This window comes from Malaclemys terrapin, chromosome 3 (assembly GCF_027887155.1).
Source record: "Malaclemys terrapin pileata isolate rMalTer1 chromosome 3, rMalTer1.hap1, whole genome shotgun sequence".
Classification (NCBI taxonomy): Eukaryota; Metazoa; Chordata; order Testudines; family Emydidae; genus Malaclemys; species Malaclemys terrapin.
The window spans coordinates 153,735,321-153,756,048 of NC_071507.1; the positions used below are offsets into that span (position 1 = coordinate 153,735,321).

Here is a 20,728-nt window from a genome sequence, read left to right on the forward strand (position 1 = left end):
ACTGTACAGGGCACGGGGGATGACACAGAGAAGGGGACTGTGGTTATTGACTGAGTGACAGCCAGGGATGCTGAACGGGGCTTAGTGTCTCTTCTCATGTGCAAGTGCTGGAAGCAGAAAGGGCAGACAAATTCAAAACAGCTGTCAGCCAGAAAAAGAACCTTCAGCTTTATGATGTCCCAGTGCAATGTGCAATTAATGTGGGAGGGCACGGAGTACAGGCTCTTGCAAGTCTCCCATCCTCCACTTATAAGTGAAGTTCTAGAGGGACTAACAACAAGACCTAGACAGTAATATCATTTTCCGCTCTGTGAAAGGGGAAGAGGTGTTGGGTCAGGAATCACAAAGCAGCAGGGAACTCATATCAGGAATATCTAATCTGAAACATGTTATATGAACCTGATCATTACATAGATTTCTCAGTAATAACTAAAACGAAACTCTCATATACTGTTTGCTATACTTACAGGAGGTCCTTGAATTCCTATTCCAAGTGGCCCCATCTCTCCAGGAGACCCTTGTACGCCAGGCAGTCCTCTTTCACCCTGATAAGATTACAAAACTTTCTGTTTCATTTTTAAAAGCAGAAATTAGTGTTTCTCTTAGAAATAGGAACCATGATAATTTTGTATACCTTAGGCCCTCGTGGACCTGGGGTTCCAGGAGTGCCAGCCAGACCCTAAAAAACAATAATTCTACCTTAAAATTGCAGAGTCTGATTGAATTTTATTGTCAGAGGTAGTCAGCATTTATAAATAAAAATGATCTGTCTACATCTTGATTATTAGTGCCACGGTCTGTAGGATCATTGAAAAGACACTTGCATTAACAACAAGAGATTTTAGACTGTATTTTCTATGCACTTGCTTTACAGGCATAACATACACTTTGTTTTCAAAATTATACTAGTATTGCTATACAAATCATTTTCAGTAGTGCTACAAGTGCTACACGGAAACAAGCAATGAAAGCCCTTGTAGCAAGTACTTACTGGTTTCCCAGGCAGACTTGGCCCAGGGGGTCCTGTCTCACCTCTTGGACCTGGATGTCCAGGAGGCCCTATAATTCCACCAGAATCACCCTGTGGAATAGATATAAACCACTAATTGAAATGTTAGTGTTTTCTTTCAGGAAAATTAACATTAAGATAGGTCTTGGCTATCATGACTATTTTACATGGTAGATCTCTGTTACCTATCATCTCTAGGTATTGGTAAACATTTTAAACAGCCCTATTTCAGAATGTACCACTGTACTTACATCAGCTTATTTAGGAATCAAACACATGACTCCAGTTTTATAAAACAAAACCAACTTTTAAAACATTATTTGTAATGCCAGCCAGGCTCTATACATTAAAGCAGGTGTTTGCTATACTGCTAGCAGAGATTTTTCACTGTAAATCAGATAGGCCAACACCTATTCTACAGGGAGTCTTATGATAGGGTGTTTGGAAGTACTGACATGTCTTGAAATCTGTTACATATGTTTAGATAACACATCTACAGCTTCTAATTTCTTAACAAAATATATATTTTCCCTAAAAAAATGTTACATGGGTAAGTATGCAAGGTAAAAAAACAAAATAAAACATAGGAACATGGGATTTTCTATAGAGAAAAGACCAAGAGTCCATCTAATCTAGTTAATAACTCCGCTATTTTCCCAGTTACTCATGCTTGCAATGCTGGTATCATATCTACACTTCTTTCTCCTTCATCCTCTAATACCCAGACTGTCTCTAAATCCTGCCAGTTATTCCTCTGCAACATCTCCACAGTCCATCCCCTCCTCTCTATCCCTATTGCAAAAACCTGGATCCGTGCCTTAGTCAATCCCTCATCTCAATTACTGACATTTCCTCTTCTCACCTTAAAGGCTCTGCTTGGCTGTACTCCTACCTACATTTCCCTTATCTTTCTCACTTTAACTCTACACTCTATGAACTCAGCACATCTCTGGCTAGCCCAACTCCATCTTCCACAAGTGACTTTGTGCCTTTTCTCATGCTGCCCTTTTCACCTCAGATATCCTCCCAGATCATGTGTGTGCAACCTTATACTTCTTCCTGTTCCACAAGACTAGCTTCTTTAGGTCTGTGCCCCAATGCTGATCTCTATTCATGCCTGCTCAACAGCTTGCACCCTCAAACTATTAATGTACTTCATTGGCTTTCTTTAAAACACAAACCCCAAGATGTATAAATGCAATAACTTATCTCAGAATTCACATCCTTCCCATATAATTCTCCCCCTCTCCCAGTACATGAAGGTATACACACACGCACACAATTAACTCTTGCTGTTCTGTAGTACTGGTATGTTCAACTACAGGCCTAATCCAACCCCCTTTTAAGTCAATGGGATTCTTTCAATTATTAAATTGAAATTGGATTGACACATTAGAAGGTAAACTCTTCAAACAAGAGGCATGTTTTTTATTTATTCTTAAAGTACCTAGATAGATGAATGTGGAAGGATGGAAGACTCCTTCAAGATTATAATATTTGACTAATATTGTCTAAATCATAAATTTAATTGATCAAATTTTAGTGCATACCTTTTCTCCTTTAATTCCTGGTTTTCCTGGTATCCCAGGCTCTCCCGGTAAACCCTAGTTAATTTAAAAAAAACAACATTTTACACTGATTACAGCATCTTTCAGGTCAGAATGCTATCTGAGATTAAAGGTGAAAAAGGCACTTATGCATATGTTATTTTGTTTAAATGAATATTTACTAATTAAAAATTGCCTTCTATACCCTTCTGGGCAGTACCTTCCTGAAAAAATTCAATTAAGAGATTTCTGGAAAAAAATATCAAAATAAACCAAAGTCATGAAAACTGACAGTGTTTAAAGGAAGATGGTAGCAAGTAAAATGACTAGATTTAAAGGATTAGTTTGCCTGTTGCTACCGAGATATGATGTGTACGGTGTTGGGCACAACTTGCTTGATATTTTCTTTACTCTTAAAGCCTCAAGGAGCTGTATATTTGATTAACTCCAAATCTCCTTTTTTTTTAAAAAAAAAATGTTAGTTTTAAATATTCAAAAGACAACAATTAAAAATCTCAGCAAAAAAATGGTATTTTGTCCCTCCTCCGGATGTCTGCTTCCACATCAAAGCTTTGATTTTCATGTTTGTCCTTTCCCTCCTAATAATACAAGCAACTAGAGATGCAGAGACATGAAAGAATAATAAAATAAATTTAAAACTACCTAAGCATGCATAAATAGCTTAAACTCAAGTTCACTCTCTAACCCCACAAGATTTTCATTTACTTTATAGAAAAGCGTGATCTACATTTGTTTCAAAAGGAAGTATAGAGTTGTCATCCGCCTTAATACATTACATTACATTTATTCCATGAAGTAGTGTATCCTTGTCCATCATGAACCTTAGGTAAGTTTCCACAGCAAATGGTAGATCTACTCAAAGGCAAGAATTTCTAGTATTCATGCCCAATAATATGCAAATTCAAATGAAAATTAATTATCTTTGTCAAAAAGATCTTGAAAGGCATATTGCTTGAACTTTTCTTTGCAGTGGGAAACATATAATCTTGTTAGCACTTGCACGTAAAGAATGAATGAAATATTCATGTCAGTAGGAAACATTCAATTGGCTGTGTTCTCCTTGCTTGACTCTATTCTGCCCTACATGCAGACAAATTGTTTGTTTCATACATTCATACATCATTCATTTCAAAAGTATATCAAAAAACCTGAACTGTAGATGAGTGAAAGGTGTTCACTAGTTTCACAAATGGAAAATCATTACAAAAGTATATAGGAGTTTAGATGTATTAACTATGAGCCAGAGTCTCTGCCCTGCTTCATCCATGTTTAGAGTGACATAAAGGGGATTCAATCTGGCTCTCGCTGCCTTACTGGGGATTCCCCTGTGTAGATAAGTGATCTTCCCTTGCAGACTCTGGTGTACAAGCCATGTCAGAGGCAAGGAGAAAAAAATTCCAGAGTGAGTTAACCACAGCTGGTGAATGGTTTCTCGGGGAACAAGGTTAAAGCAGCACCCACCACCCCATGCATTGGGCAGAAAATCTGGGAGTCAGAACTAGCTTCACGACAGTCCTCTCACCCAACTCTACTGTTCCAAATCAAAGACTAGGCAAAACTAGGGACCTATCGTCATACACGTTGCACACAAGTATGCTTGGTGCTGTACAATACATAAAGGACAATGCAGTCCCTGCCCCAAGAAATTTGCAGTACAATTCACAAACAATTTTTGGGACTGGAGAGTTCAGTCTTGAAATTACATGTTTTAATATGCTACTTAGTCAAAGATACTGTAGATGAATGTACCTTACAAACCAAAATTTTAAAAATAGATTCCTAAATTGGGCATGTATAAATTAAATGTTAGTAACTAAATTCAGGTGCCAAATAAATTATTACATACACAATCAATTACTTGTATTCACAGTCACTTGTTTTGCACACAGCTGTGTATTTTGTACTCAGAATGCCTATTTGCATACACCTGCACATATTTTGCATGGCCAACAATAACAGAATTGAAATATAGGTCTATATATTGCTTGAAAACACATTTTAGCAATAATCATGAGCATGTCACACTTTTAAAGCAGTGTTCAAGCAAAGGGGCTCCTTTGTACCTATACAAACCATAGCCTCTGAACGTGTATATGTGAGTGCCAAAGGCAAAAGGCACTAACACGAGCTCCTGGCGGCACTCTGGTTGTTAGACACCTAAGCAAATAGAAACCTCTGGTGATGCAAGGTGGGAAAGCACCACTGAAGATGGAAGTGTGTGTTTCCTCTCCTCCTTCCTGAGGTGGCTGCAGCCCACCCGCCAGTAGGGTCCTGGCCCTATCTTTTTGGGATGTCTAATACTACTGTGGAACTAACAGACATGTTGTTCTTGTGCTCACAGTAAACCAAGGACTGGGATCATGGTTTCCTCATGTACAGGTGTGCAAGGGGCAAGGAAGAACTCCTTGAACCAATTCCTGCCCTTATGCATTGGTACAGCAGCACGCACACTGTGACTAGAGATATATTCTAAGTCTAATAATTATACTACTTATAGTATTAGTATTTGAATTACATGCAACTGGAAATGCTGAATAACTGTCCAAAGTTGAATTGGAAGATAAAGACAAACTAGAACAACACATGTTACTGTCATATGTATTCTATTTGATCATTTATTGCAACAAGTCATTTGTTGGTAATTTCCTAAAGTAATCATAACACATTATGAAAAAGCATGTCAGAGAGAATATCTGTTTTTGATTAATCTGTAATAGAAGAACTTTGAGTACCAACTGCCAATAATAATCAAAGGCTGTTATTCCCATTTTCTAGACAAGCATTTTCCTTTTAGTTTGTTTCTCAATAAAGTGGAGTACTGCAGTCTGAAAAAGCTAGAGACTGACACCTAATTTATCCCTGCCTTCAATGTAGTTATACGAGGGATGAATTTGGTCCTGACTGACTTCTTACTTATACCACTGACCTAGAGTGCTAAGGTAATAAATAAGTCTGCATACTTAGATTCATATTATCCACTATTAATGAAAGTTTGTTGATAATGACAAATTATAGATTTTAAAAACACAGATTGTAAAAGTGAGGCCATTTATTTATAATGTCTTTCATTTTTCTTCCCTTCCTGACTTCCCCAATCTTATATCTTATCACAGTGATCTTTCCAACTCATTGTAATGATCTCAGACAAGCTCTGTAAGGGGAGTCTAGTGGAATTTTTCACCTCTGGTGTGTATTTCTATAATAGGGGGTGATCTGGGCAGTTGTGAGTTACACAAATTAGTATTAAAATCCCCACTTGGTAGATGAAAAAACAAAGACACACAGAGGTCTTGCACAACCCCAAACACTAAGTCACTGGCAGAGTTGGAATTTGCATTTTCAAATCCCATGGGCTAACTATTAAATCACCCCCCACAAAAAGACCACACAACAATAGTTCCCATGGCACTGTTTCATTGTCTAATATCTCACCTCAACAGATTTTACTGACTGTAGAAAATTACACCATACTTACAACTTCTCCTGGATGTCCTCTGGGTCCAATGGGTCCTGGAGGACCTTGCAGTCCCTACAGTGTGTGTATATATATTAATTTGAGTTAAAAATCAATATATTTGCAATTATTTTATACTGAATAAAGAATAAAGCACTTTATCCACGATAAGGACATAAACGAGGGGTGGCCAACCTGAGTCTGAGAAGGAGCCAAGATTTACCAATGTACATTGCCAAAGAGCCACAGTAATATGTCAGCAGTCCCCGATCTGCTCCCGCACTCCTGCTCCCAGAACCTCCCACCCACCGGCAGCCCCGCTGATCAGCGCCTCCCCCTCCCTTCCTGCACCTCCCGATTAGTTGTTTCATGGCGTGCAGGAGGCTGTGGGCGAGGGGGGGAGGAGCGAGGGCACTGCAGGATCGGGGAGGCGGCAGAAAGGGGTGGAGTGGGAGCAGGGCATGTGGCAGAACCAGGGGTTGAGCAGCGAGCACCCCCTGGCCAATTGGAAAGTTGGCGCCTGTAGCTCCAGCCCTGGAGTCGGTGCCTATACAAGGAACCGCATATTAGCTTCTGAAGAGCCGCATGTGGCTCCGGAGCCACAGGTTGGCTACCCCTGACACAAACAAAAGAGCTGCTAAGAATTATTTTCTACCTGGATTAGGGAGCAACTGTAACCCACACACCACCTGTGTGTGGTGCTCTGTCCCCTCTAAGGGCACCAAGACCACTTAGAAATTAATGAGTCTGCTCCAGTCTTAGCTAACAGCAATATGGCTTTTAGCTCACGCAGTAGAGGCTCATGCACTAAGCTCCAAAGGTCCCAGGTTTGATCTCGCCCGTCGATGACCAGGGTCTGTCGGAGTTACACAACAGTTACTGCTAGTTCATTCTCCACTGCCCTGATAAGATTTGCATTGTTATGCTTCCCAATGAAATATATTAGAAGTTTCCATATTAATGAGCTAATTTCTCAAAACATGTCCACATAGGGGGCCTGCTTTATGGGCCAGATCATCAATTGTGTAAATCATTGTAGCACTGTTGAAGTCAATGGAGCTATGACATTTGACACCAGCTGAGGATCTGGCCCAGTGTGTCCATAGAAAGAGGATAACAGCTGCTGCTGAAAAGGTTGAAAAAAGAATCCTGCCCATGGGACTATAGGACTCCAACAAGGCCATGTGTGATTGGATGGATCCTAAGCCATTGAACTGGAAAAAAATGAATCAAAGCTTCTTGCTTTAGGTCTCTGTGGAAGGAAGGAATGCTCTGTTTGTCATGGTTATAAAGCTTCTACAAGGTGTATATACATCTGGGAAGGAACTGGAGAGTTTCTTTTCTTAATTATATCAGCTGTCCAAGGTCACTGAAGAAGGGTGAGAGGAAGGGGGTTTTAGCTATTAGGGCAGTAGCCACTACTCAGGATACCCAGGTTCAAGTCCCTGTTCTGCAATAGACTTCCTGTGTGATCTTGGGCAAATCAGCTTGCCTCTCTCTGCTTCAGTTTCCCATCTGTAAAATGGTATTTCCTTATCTCATAGTTTTGTGAGGATAAATACATTAAAAATGTGGGGCACTCCTATACTATGGCAATGAGAGCCATTTAAGTACCTAGGATAGATAGACTGAACTGTGTCCTTGGATTGCTGCAGAGGTTTCCTACATCAGTGAACCCAGACCAGCCAGCCAGGTGAGGAATCATGCAGCACTTTCTAAAGGCAGCTGAGATGGTGACCATTGTTTTTGTAAGGTCCTGGGGGCTGATGCCAAACCAAAGGAAGCCAGGTATATGGCCTCTACCAAGTGGAGGCAACCAACAATTTACAGAACATTTCCCCTTTCTGAGGATTCTGGGGCAGAAGAGAGAAGGAGAAATGTGACTGAAGATCGGGGGCAGGAGGGGATTTAATGACTTATCACCCAAGAGTCTGAGGAAATCCTGTTTCAGGAGTGAAGGAACACAGATTCTTCTGTCTGATTTGAGGGACAGGAATAGTCAGAAATGGCTCCAGTGGTTTTTCTCTGGACAAAGCTTTGGATCTAGATTCCTGCTTGTGAAAGGAATGCTGAGGTTTGTTCTGAGGTTTCTATTTCACTGAAGATTTCCCCACAAGAAGCTGGGCCTATTCCTCCCTGAGGAAAAGGAGGAAGATGAGGGTTTGTGTTTCTCTAGCTGGGAAGAAGGGATGGAGAGGAAGGCTGTTTCCTCCAAAACCTCCTTCAATGCAGAATCCACTAAATTCCCAATCAGATGGTGACTCTGAAAGATTAAGGGAAAGGAGACAAAACTTGAACATATCCTCACCTCAGGACCAGATTCAGAAGGGCCAAAAAGTTTGACCTGCAAGTGGACAGAATCTTGAGCCACACTGAGAATATTTGATAGGGCAATGTGAGAGGTTCCTGTGAACCAGGAAGGGCAGCTTGGAGTCAACAGCATTGATCCCTTCGGTCTCCATGAGCCACAGGGAGTTCAAGAGGCATAGAAAGTGGTAGTGATTTGGATGTTCCCAGTTTAAAAGATTATTTTCATAACTTCTTTCCAGGGGCTCATGAAGGAACACACTGGCCTCCAGAGTTAGGTCTAAGGTCTTAGACTGGGAAATTATGACTAAATCCATATTTGAGTGGAGCAACCAGAGGCTGTGAAAATCAGAGTCCACACTGTAGAGTCTGAAAAGACCTTTTGGTGCACGGTGAGTGTAGAATCAGAAGAGGTAGGAAACAGAAAAGGCCCTATTCATTCAGGCTATGGTTTCTTCCTGAGTGTCTGAAGCTGAGGATGGCACCAGATTCAGAACCACTTCTGTCCCTGATTGGGCTTGAGCGTGGTGCCTCTGCATGAGCAGTCTGCATGGTACTTAAGTGAGGTGGGAAGGATGGACAGAATGGGCCCATTGCCAAAGGCTGCAGAGGAAAGGCACAGGAGAGGTATTTTTGGCTTTGAGAGGAAGACTCCATTGTACCTACTATTCTACGTGATTACAGAGCTCAGCTGAGGCCTGGAGGAGAGATGGTTCCTCAGCTAAGAAGCACAAGCTATTTCTAGAGAGGCAAGATAACAACTAGAGAAATCTGTCTGCCTGCACTCTGTGAGGGGGAGGAATTGAGACTGATAGTGTTGCATCCACTCTGGCTACCACCTGGCTGGCTGACAGATGAGGAGGACTCACTCATTAGTCTGTATTGGTGATATCCACAATACAAAATGTGTAATTGCACACATAAATAGCCAGACAAAGGATAGAAATAGCAGTGGTCCTAAAAGTTCCTTGCATAATTTTTCCCCAGTGAGTAATGCTGAAATCAACATCATCATTACTAACTAAATGTAAAATAGCTATATTCTGCCTTCAATCTTGTGTAAGTCTCCATCTGACATCAACCCTGCTATATATTGTGAGTAGCATATATTGTATCACCTGCGCCTAACCATAATTAATTTGTAATTTAGCTCCCTACACAGAATAAAACTGACATGCCTGCATAAATATTAGCATCAGAATAGCCTCTTTTTGGTTATGGAGGCCATATTTCAAAAAATGTAATACCCAAAAAGTGCATTCAGACTTTGCATACACATGTTCTTTGAACACAAATTGCCCATTCTGGCCACAAAATTCAGGGATGTGTGCATGTATAATCCCAGTTTGTATGTACACAAGAACTTTGGGCATGCAACTCAAGTACACACACTAAAAAAAAAAATTGGCCTGTGCTATATAAAGTGAATGAAATAGCACCCAAAGTCCTTTTACACAACGGCATAATAAGAAGCCACTACACGCTACTTTCAATTTTATAATAAATACTTTAAAATACCTCTGATCCTGGATTTCCAGTGAGTCCAGGAGGGCCACGATCTCCTGTTTCACCCTAAAAAGCAAAATTTTTCTCAAATAATTTAATGTTATATCCACAAGAGACAGCTGTGTACCAAATAGATATTTTGTATACCAATCAGAAAAATACCTTAATTCCTTGTGATCCTTTCATTCCAATTTCCCCCTGAAAATAATAGATATGATCACAATAAGTTGAAATTTAGACTAAGATTGACTGTGTTGAAGTTACTACACACAGAAGTGTTGTCATATTAATTTAGTTAACACAATTTAGCAAATAATGAAAATCTAGTTATTCTTTAAAGAGTTGTTGATGGAAAACTTTGAAAAGGATTGTCTTTTGAAAAATTCTATTTGCAGTTTCGAGTATGTTGATTTCTCTTCTCATGTTTTATTCCTAAGGATGTTTGCATGAAAACAAAATATTTGCTTAAGAACTCTGTCCCTGGTGCTTATTCTTCACTTAATGTCATTACCCTGTTTGTGATATCATATGCCCAAAGCTACTCATTTTTACAGTATATCCTATTCCACATAGGTTCTTATACAGCATTCATCACTATAGTACGTGAGCCTCTTCCTGCAGTGCATTAAGCAATATGACTAACATTTATCATATCACAAAGAGAGGATTATGATTTACTGTAAGAAATACAAAGCAGCAGATGAAATCTTAAAGAATAAGGATTCTGATTCCTTAAAAATAATCTTTAGTAATAAAAAAGTGACATATAAAAATATGGCTATAAGAAGAATTGCTTGCAAATAAAGTTTTTAGAGCTTCCCAAAGAGATTAATAGGTTTTTAATAAAGGCGGTTACATATTTTACGTACTATGCTTGATGTTCAGTGTTAATTGCAGAGTTAATGAAATAGCTGCAGTTTCTCACTAAGATGACTAGTGCATTTGCTAGTATAATAGTTAGAACTCTGAGGGATAGTTTGCTTGATCTGCTACCTTTAATCTCTACAGCCAAAATCTTATTGACTTCAATAAGAGCAGAATAAGGCTGCTGTTGAGATGTTTAGACTCAGCTACTTCCATCTCAGATTAGCCAGACCTTTCTTGGGATCTACAGTGCCAAGGTCTACTCCGTGGTGACCCTGCACCTTGTATTTAAAGTGCCAAAAATTCATCCCAGAAATAGCTTCACAGAAGAAATCAGAGAGAGACCAAGGACAGATTTAGCCCAAGGACTGCAAGCACCGAGATTCTAGCTACCCTCATGCCAGGGACGGCTCTATGTTTTTTGCCACCTCAAGCACGGCAGTCAGGCGGCCTTCACTCATGCGGATTCGGCGGCGTTTCTGCGGGTGATTTGCCGGTCCCGCACCTTCGCCGTACACGCCGCCGAATTGCCACCAAAGCCGCAGGACTGGCGGACCTCCCTCAGGCATACCGCGAAGACTGCCTGTCTGCCGCCCTCACAGCGCTGCGCTGGTGCCTGGAGCCGCCCCCGCCTCATGCAAATGTACAAGAAAGGGAAAGGTTCCTTTTTGCCCAAGCCTCTCTCTGAGTTTGAAGAGCTGGCAGTTGGAAATGCCGACTTTTTACTGGTAAACTGAGTGAATTTGATATGTTAATAATCGAGAGGCAATAAACATGGAACCCCATGATGCCATTTTTATAGTCAAGTTTCAGAATATTTGGCATGAAACCTATTAAAATGTACAAAAAAAATTATTACAGAATGTAAATGTGACAGGATCCCTGGGTGCAGCCTGGGAGTTAAGGCCCCCTTAACTGTCCAGCCTGGGCTGTCTCTCACAATGCCTTGCTAATGACAAACAGCAAACCCCTGCAGGTGCTGTTATCACTCAGCACAACCACATGTGGAGCCCCACACCCAGCTAGATCGCATGAATACTCCCAGAGCCACTCATGAATCACACAGAGAAAGGCACCAGCCAAATCCCCCCAACTCCCAGCACTGTACCTCAGGAATATACCGTCCTGCACTGCTCATCTTATTAATTGGTTCATTACTTCATCAATGGAAAGTGGATATACACCAGCCTTTGTAAAACTGAACAAATTTACCAAACACTTTCGGCAAACTCACCAATAAAGATAAACAGTTAAACAAATTTATTGACTACAAAAGATAGATTTTAAGTGATTATAAGTGATAGGCAACAAGTCAGAGTGGTTACCAAAAGAAAAGAAAATATAAGCACTCAGTCAAAACTCTCAACCCTATTAGACTGGACAACATCTAGATTAGCAGTTTTTCTCAACCCACTGGATACTGCAGTTCACAGTACACAGGATTCACCCTTTAAACCTGTGCCACTCCCCTCTGTTTGAGTCTTCAGTCTTCTGAGTGGCCTTGTTGCTTGCTGCATAGGTGGGGGCAGGGGAAAGGCAAAGCAGTGGGGCCACTGTGTTCTGATTTATAACCTTAGTCCATGTGCTTGGAGAACACAAGTCCAGGCGTGTCTGGTGGGCACTACTGAGTCACAAGTTGAAGCAATACCCTGGTGTGTCTACTGTGAGTGAGTCATTGAATTGTAATTCCTCTGATGGACAATGGCTGGTGATGTCTGTTCAGCACCCACCCAGGCATTGGTTACCTCCATTGTCATTGTCTCTGGAAAGCTAGTATCTGGCTGCTTCCCAAACCCACAGCATATTTTAGTGAAAACTATCCAACACAATTCTTATAATTTTATATGCATTAATGATACACGTTTTGAGATGGAACAATGGGTTTCAGCATATCATAACCTTTCCCCGATACCTCACATGGGATGCTTTATATGCAATATCACAATTATTTATAGATGAGGAATATAGGGGTTACAGGGCGTTGCCAGAGGTAAGAGTGTCACAGGAAATATGGTGAGAAAATCAGATCTAAGCATAAACATTAACTCAAAGCTTTAACTGTACTTACTGGATCCCCTTTTTCTCCTTTTTCAGAAGACTCTCCCTGTGATAGTATACAGTAAATGTTAATACTTACATGATAATTTTAAGTGATAAATAGTTTGTATGTCTGCTTTTGGAAAACAACTCTTCAAAACATATAGAAAACAAACTAACAGTTATATGTATTCAATACATACAAACAACTTTATAAGATATATAAACTATGAAAGCCCATTTAATGATTACATTAATTTAATTATAAAGAATATGGACAGATAATAAAATGGGATTCTACCCAAGTTTGTTTCTTTTATGTCTGGGTCACGTATTATATATTACACGTAATCATAAGCATAAAACTTTCAAACCTGGGTCTACACATCATCATGCTCCAACTTTCCACCTGCTGACTTACTAGCATTAGCTAGAACTGGGACTCCTTGAAGCCCAACTCAGATAGACGGCTTCACCCCTGGGCCCCAACTGGTGGGACAACTGGTGGGACATAGTGAAGGCATGAGGAGGAGCAGGAAGTTGTCAGTACAACTGGGCTTCATTCTGCTTTGGACTGCTTACCCTGTACTACCTGCTCTTGACTTTCTGGTTTCCTGACTTGGCCTGATTCCTGGTTCTGGATCTCCATCTCTTCTCCTGACCCTGACCTCCTGGTTTCCTGACTCAGGCTGATTCCTGGTATCAGTCTCTCTGTTACTGAACTCCTGGTTCTGAACCCTGGGTGGCACGGGGACCTGGCCACTTGCCTTGTACTAACCAGCATGGCTGTCTGCCTATGTCCTGGGCCTAACACAGGATCAGAAACAGATATCAGAAAGTGATGACTGAAATAGTGTAAAAATATGAGTTAAATTCTTAAAAGCAAATGACTTTTAATACACAAAACCATGATTCTTTCAAATTAACAGCCTAAACTAGATTTCTGTTTGTATGAAGATCATTTACAGTACAAGGTTTTAACAAGAACTAGTTGATCCTCTAACATTCTGGGGCCTTACATTACTTCAATTTAAATCACTAGCAAAACTCCTATTGATTCAATGGAAGCATGACTGAACTTTTTGCTATTTCTAGAAAAATGCGGTTTACATCTTTTCACCAGTAATGAAAAAATTGTTTCGGCTGAATCTGCTGTTGGAAAGCTTCAATTACAACTAAAAGATGATTAACTAGCAAAGTCTTTTTTTAAACTTTGATCATGCTAAGAAAGCTATTTTTTTCATCTAGGTATTGAAGATGGTACTTCTTCACACAATGCACAGTCAACTTGTGGAACTTGTTGCTAGGGGATGTTATGAAGGCCAAAAGTGTAACTGGGTTCAAAAAAGAATTAGATAAGTTCCTAGAGGATAGGTCCATCAATAGCTATTAGTCAAGATAGTCAAGGATGCAACCCCATATTCTGGGTGTCCCTAACCTCTAACTGCCAGAAGCTGGGACTGGATGACATGGGATGGATCACTCAATAATTGCCCTGTTTTGTTCATTCCCTCTAAAGCATCTGGCATTGGTCACTGTCTGAAGATTTGATATTGAGTTAGACAGACCATTGATGTGACCCACTATGGCCATTTTTATGTTCCTAATTTAAGAGAAAGTAAAAGAATTTTGTTATTTTAATCAGCAATCAATATTTCATTGTTTGAGATTCTTGCTTTCTTTTGAGGTTTTAGGTACCTCCTGGTTGTGCCTAGGTCTGTGGTGTTTTGGAAATTCATGCATCTTGAATCAGGAAGCAGAAAAGCAAACAAAAAATAAAGAGGCAAAGCAAAAAATGGACTAACCTTTTTCAAAGTGTAAAGAAGATTAATTTCATATAGGGCTTTTTTATGGCCAGCAGCTTTTGTCTTATTTTATGCTAGCAGGTCTGCCCATCTCTAAATTATAGACTCTATCCTGATCCATCACCATCAGAAAGGAAAGCCCAAAAGGCCCAGAAATGTTGCAATGTCCCCATGCTTGTAAGCAATGCAGCAGAGAAAGCATTCAGAGGACTCCGCACACGACAGATCAGCAGTATTCAGGGCTACATACAATGAGTATATGAAAAACTCAGCAATGACTGGACAACTCATTCAGCAGCTCATCCCTATTCAGCAACCTACGTAAGCACATACTTTAAGTCGGATGGGATTTAAGTATGCAGTTGGGACACGGCTTCAATATACCAGGGTTAAACCCAGCTTTGGTGCAGAGCAGGTGGACCTGTCCATTAGTCACCCACATGCCCAACAGCCATTACCACCCTGCAGAGACATCCAGGTCAGAAAACAAAATGTAGGTTGTGAGGATGCTGGGCCCAAAGTCTACCATTGGAGCATATTTTTCTGTGCCCACAGTTCTTCTACTTGACCTTTGCTCTTTTTCAAGGATTTGGCCCAATAAAAATAAACTATACTTAGCCATCTTAGCCATCACATCTAAGAATATGAATTAGGAATTATTATTTACCTTTTCACCTTTTGCACCAGTTAAGCCCATTTCTCCTTGCCGACCCTTTTAATAAAATAAAAAAACTGTTGACAATCTTTGTCCTTTTTTATTCTGACAAATGAAAAGAATCTTCCCCATCCAGCTGCTTCTTGCACTGAATGTTGCATGAAATCTTGTTAATCATCATAAGTGAAACGTGATTTAACCAGCTTCAACTGAATTTAAGTTATTGTCTTCTGCTGAAGAGAAGAAAATTCTACATGCTACTCAAAATCAAACACTTGGCAACACTACAATATATCTAGTGTGTCTTTTCTCTTTTCTCCTCAGACCAAAAGTATATCAAATTGGCAAATATATATTCTATTATTTAAAATACATAGATGCTTTCTGTCAAAAAGTTTGGACCCAACATTTGACCATTTAATTTGCTATAAACTGCTTGGGACTGACCTGCACCTTTTAAATACTTTTGGTGTAACAAACCCTGTCACTTTACTAAAGAGAATTTTTTTAAATACCCACTATTTGCTAGTGCTACCAAAAATATTTTTGAGCTCTCCTTGCTGGTTCAAAAGATAATATTATGTAAGCACATATTCCAAACACTATGCACATTTCCTTTTGCTCTCCTAAAAACACAGAAAAAATATTTTTCACTCTTCCCCCTGCCCAATTCAGACCTAAAAAATGTAGGTTACACCAAAAGAAGATATAATATTTTCAGAGTTCTAAAAGAGCATTACAATGGTACAAACTATCATAATTTCATCGCAAGTCACACAATTTTGGCCCTTGCTTGAGCCAGTCTTAAGATGACATGAGAATTTCAGCCCTATTGGGGAAAAATCCTCTGACAGGCTGTATTCCCCACTTCCCTGCTTCCTGGAGAGAAGACAATCAGGGCTGCTGCAGGAACCAGGCAGAGCTCGCTCCCCACCCTTAAGAGTTGAGTTTTTGGGTAGGTGAGGTGGAGAGGGACCAGCTGACATTTCACAGAGGGGAAGGGGAGGAGAAAGAGCCCAGCAATCTTCCTTCTCTGCTCTCCTGTTAAAAATGGGTAATCTCCCCTGTGTGCTCCTGCACACTCCCTACAACACCAGACCTGGGAAGTAGGAGGAGGGCATGAATAAACTCTGGAACTAATTCCCACACCCAGGCCTGGGAAGACAAAGAGGAACCCCCTGTAGCCTCCCCCCCAGATCTGAGAAATGGGGTGAAGAACCATTGAAGCTGCAAGAGCAGAGGTGCGGTTGGGGGCCAGAAATGCTGTGACAGTTGCAGGGGAATGTATAATTAATTGCTGGGCTGGGTGATGGGCAGATGTGGGGCTGTAGAGGAACAGAATTAATTAGAATTTTGGAGCTCGGGGAGAAGCTGGATGATCTGCACAATCATGCAGCATTTTATAAAAATCTTTGTAATTTGATCTCATGTGGGTCCCCCAGTGAGACCTTCTGCAGCAGCTTACTCTATATATTTGAGAGACGTGCCAACACTGAAATTGTCACACAAACATTGGGGGGTGTTCAAAAATCAAAAGGCCAAAACCATGAGATCATCTCTTAAAACAAAATCTCATTGTGTAGGAGGGGGATTGACTCATGATTTTTGAACTTTTGGGTTGGATATAACTGCATTTCAAACAGTGGAGATTAAAAATATTGTAACGAACCTACTGGCTCATTACTGAGCACTGAGTTAACCTCCAATACAACATTCAGCAAGTAGAGGGCTCCATAATCCCTCCAGTACAGTAGAAGGAAGCACTGCCAGAAGAGGACCTAGCTCAGGGGGGGAACAAGAGGCTGCATGATGACTGCAGTAGCAGGCTGGAGGCAGCAGCCTAACACTGGTTGTGGAGAGAAGCCTAACGCTGGTTGGAAAGGCTGTGAGCCAGGCTGGGAAGAATCCTGTCACAGGGAGTCCATGGCTAGCTGTGACAGACAGATACTTAGAAGCAGCCTGCAAACAGCTGGGCCACATGCATGGGTCTGAAGATGACAGATGAAGAAACATAATTCTGGCTGTGGGATCTCCAGGCCAGTGCATAACTGACTCCTGCAGGGAGTAACCCTGGCACTGGACCTGAGGTCACTGACCTTCATACCACTTTACAAAACTACCCTTAGGGGTTGGATTAAGAACTGTTGTGTGCTAAATTTCTCCCTTTTAATTTGGAACCATTAAAACCTAGATGCCTAGGGAAAATGCAGTATTTATTTCTGGCAGCCCTCGTAATGCAATTCTTTGTTATTCATCATACTATATGAGTATGTTTGGGTAGAGACGGGCAAATAACTGATTTTTCAGTTCACTGGCGGTTAAAAAAATCAGTTTGATCTTAACCAGAATATTCTGAAAAATTGTGGCGAATTAAACAAGTAGGTGAAAAACTAGGTTTTGGTGAACAAATCATTTTTTTAAACTAACCATTTAATTTCCAGACATTTTTTAATGTAAAAGCAAAGAAAGTGAAGGAGAAGATGGTGGTCCCCCCCATGTTATAATTGTTAGCACACTAGCTGGGAACTGGGAGACTCAGGTTTAATTCTCCCCTCTGCGGAGAAGGAATTTGAATTTGGGTCTTTCACATTATAGAAGCATACCTTAGCTCAGGGGTCAGCAACCTTTCAGAAGTGGTGTGCCGAGTCTTCATTTATTCACTCTAATTAAAGGATTCGCGTGCCAGTAATACATTTTAATGTTTTTAGAAGGTCTCTTTCTATAAGTCTATAATATATAGCTAAACTATTGTTGTATGTAAAGTAAATAAGGTTTTTAAAATGTTTAAGGAGCTTAATTTAAAATTAAATTAAAATGCAGAGCCCCCGGACCGGTGGCCAGGAGTATGAGTGCCACTGAAAATCAGTTCGTGTGCCATCTTTGGCACGTGTGCCATAGATTGCCTACCCCTGCCTTAGCTATTGGACTATTCTGATGTGTGTTTTTCTCAATCTCTCCTATTCAAGCAGGTCCACTGTGTATAAGTAATTAAAACATCATTGGCAGAAGGACATCAAGTTGGGTCTCCCACACTACAAGAGTGTGCTCTAACCCCTGTCCTATAGCATAGTCTTGGGCAGCTCTTTCTCAGTCTCTCCCATTGAAGCTGCTCCACTTTGTATAAAATACCTGAATAGTCATTAGACCAACAAGAGAAAATGACAATGACCCTAGCTGTCAAGGCACTCATCTAGGAGGTAGAGAACCAAGTTCACGTCCCTGCTCCGCTGACTCTTTCATTATTTATACACAGCAGAACAGCTTGACCAGAAGAGATTGAGAAAAACTCACTCCAGAAGGTCCCATAGCCCGGTGGCTAGGGCCCCATTCTACAATGTAGCAAACCAAAGTGCAGATCCCTTATCCAGCAGAAGGGGAATCGAACCCAGGTCCCCCACATCCTGAGTGAGTGCCCTAATGTGTGGGCTAGAAGCTGCAACATGCACACACACAAAAATTGGTTTTGTGAATGGTATCTAAGTTCCACCCCACCTGCCTCCCTTTGGCTACTTTGTGTCAAATTTCAAATAGATGTGGGTGATCAAAACTGCATTTTCCAGTGAATAAACTATTTCTCTGAAAATGTCACCCAGTTCTATTTGTGGGAACCACCAAAATCTGGAGCCTGAAAGGCCTAATGCTTGGAGTGCCTACAGCACTTGCCTCTGAGCACATGGTATACCCAAATCACTGCCAAACATCTCTGGGACTGGTGTACCATAGCATTCACAGCACTTTCCTGCAAGTTAGACATACTGTAGATGAGTGTCCTTTCAAATGATAAAAATGATTTTTCACTACAAAAAGGAAAATTCAACTACATTAAAGAGGTATAAGTCTAAAACTAATTGAATAAAAGAGTCAACCTGTGTAATTCACTTCCATAAGAGTCTGTTGGAACAATTAGTAAGGCTGAAATGAACAAAGGAGTGGATACATACATGACTGGTTAAATAGCTGGTGCCATGCAAGCTAAGATGATTAAATGAGTAATTATGTGTCTAGTTTCAAGGCATGAGATGAGCACTTCACATGGTCACTAAGGAATTTTTTCCCAGTATAATATTACGCAAATATATAAATATGTTATTTTTTTCTCTTCTTCCTTTCTCTCACTGGTCAGTGACCAAAGGCCTGATCAAGTATGTAATCCGCTCCTCCTAAGGAGACTGTGACAAACCAGATGAATGAGACTGCAGGTAAACTTAGCAGTGACAAGCTGGTTGTTATTTTGCAATTCCTTATGCCCTTATATCTCAGATGCTTACAATTTCTCCCTTTTGTCCTTTATGTCCAGCAGCCTCAGGTAATCCTAGTTGTCCTGCAACACCCTGTGAAGAATTGCAAGTGAAAGAATATAATAAATATAATATAAAATATTATAATAAATATAACATGTAGTTACCATAATTTTGCAATATTAGGTCCTATGTTGATATGTTATTTTCTGTGTTAATGCAAACATCATAATTCAGCATCAAACAGAGGGGGTAAGATAACCTGTGCACTACATCAAAGTTATGTGGCACAAGAATGTATTCTTCTCCATGCGGGAGATATTCATATTCCATTCAACTAATGGGAGTTCTGCATCTACAGAGAGAGCAAAATATCCATGTTGAGTACTGCTGTGTAGATCTGAGAAGAGAATTTTGTCTTAAATCATTGGAAAGAACATTATTTTTATGATCATTATCACACTACATTTCTTAAGTGTGAGAGAAAGGAACAACAACAAAAAATCCCTCTTCTTATATGAACAAGCACCTCAAGAAATATTCATTTTAGTTTTGAACAGCATGAAGACACAGATAAAGAAAGAGATGAATTGATATTAGTGACAGTATATTCCCACTGTTCCTCAGAATAAGCAAACTGACTGAAGCAATTTGGCTTCAAATTTTATTTTTATTGAGACTACTTATTGTACTGTGTGTATCTACCCTTTCGCAGAAGGCCTGTACATATTAAATATATAATACATGGCTTTTTGCTTTAATTTTACATAGGGAAGACCTGGTAAAAAATGAAGTAGGTATGTGCAGTGGAGGCAATGTGGCCTAGTGGCTAGCTGGGTGACCATGGGTAAGTAACTTTACCTCTATGTGCCTTGGTTTCCCCATGTGTAAAATGGGAATAATGATGTAAAATGTTTTGAGACCTACTAATAACAAGCGCTAAATAGATATATTATTAACAATAATAATGGAGATAAAATAACAAAATATAAATTTCAGTAAGATTCCTATTGATTTTACAAAGGTATTTCTTTATCTCTTGATGGCTTTTTGTTCAATTTCTACGGCATTTCAGCAGTTAATCTACATGAGTCTTCATCGTCTGCTGGCTACCAACTAATATTAGGATTAGTTGCAGAGGCAGCTTAATGACGACTGCTGAGTAGCAGTTGACTTGATGAAGAGAACAAACCAGAGACAAATGGACTGACGAAGTGGGTATTCACCCACGAAAGCTTATGCTCCAGTACATCTGATAGTCTTAAAAGTGCCACAGGACTCTCTC

General features: G+C 40.2%; 1 protein-coding gene across 1 annotated transcript in view; it reads right to left on the reverse strand.

Moving 5' to 3' along the window:
• The window catches only part of COL19A1 (collagen type XIX alpha 1 chain), a 312,743-nt gene that overhangs the window by 64,237 nt on the left and 227,778 nt on the right, over positions 1 to 20,728 (reverse strand). Inside the window, 10 exon segments of the mRNA XM_054021580.1 lie at positions 468 to 545; positions 635 to 679; positions 992 to 1,081; positions 2,560 to 2,613; positions 6,053 to 6,106; positions 9,857 to 9,910; positions 10,007 to 10,042; positions 12,777 to 12,812; positions 15,218 to 15,262; positions 19,474 to 19,536. Coding sequence (XP_053877555.1) covers positions 468 to 545; positions 635 to 679; positions 992 to 1,081; positions 2,560 to 2,613; positions 6,053 to 6,106; positions 9,857 to 9,910; positions 10,007 to 10,042; positions 12,777 to 12,812; positions 15,218 to 15,262; positions 19,474 to 19,536 — 555 coding nt within the window.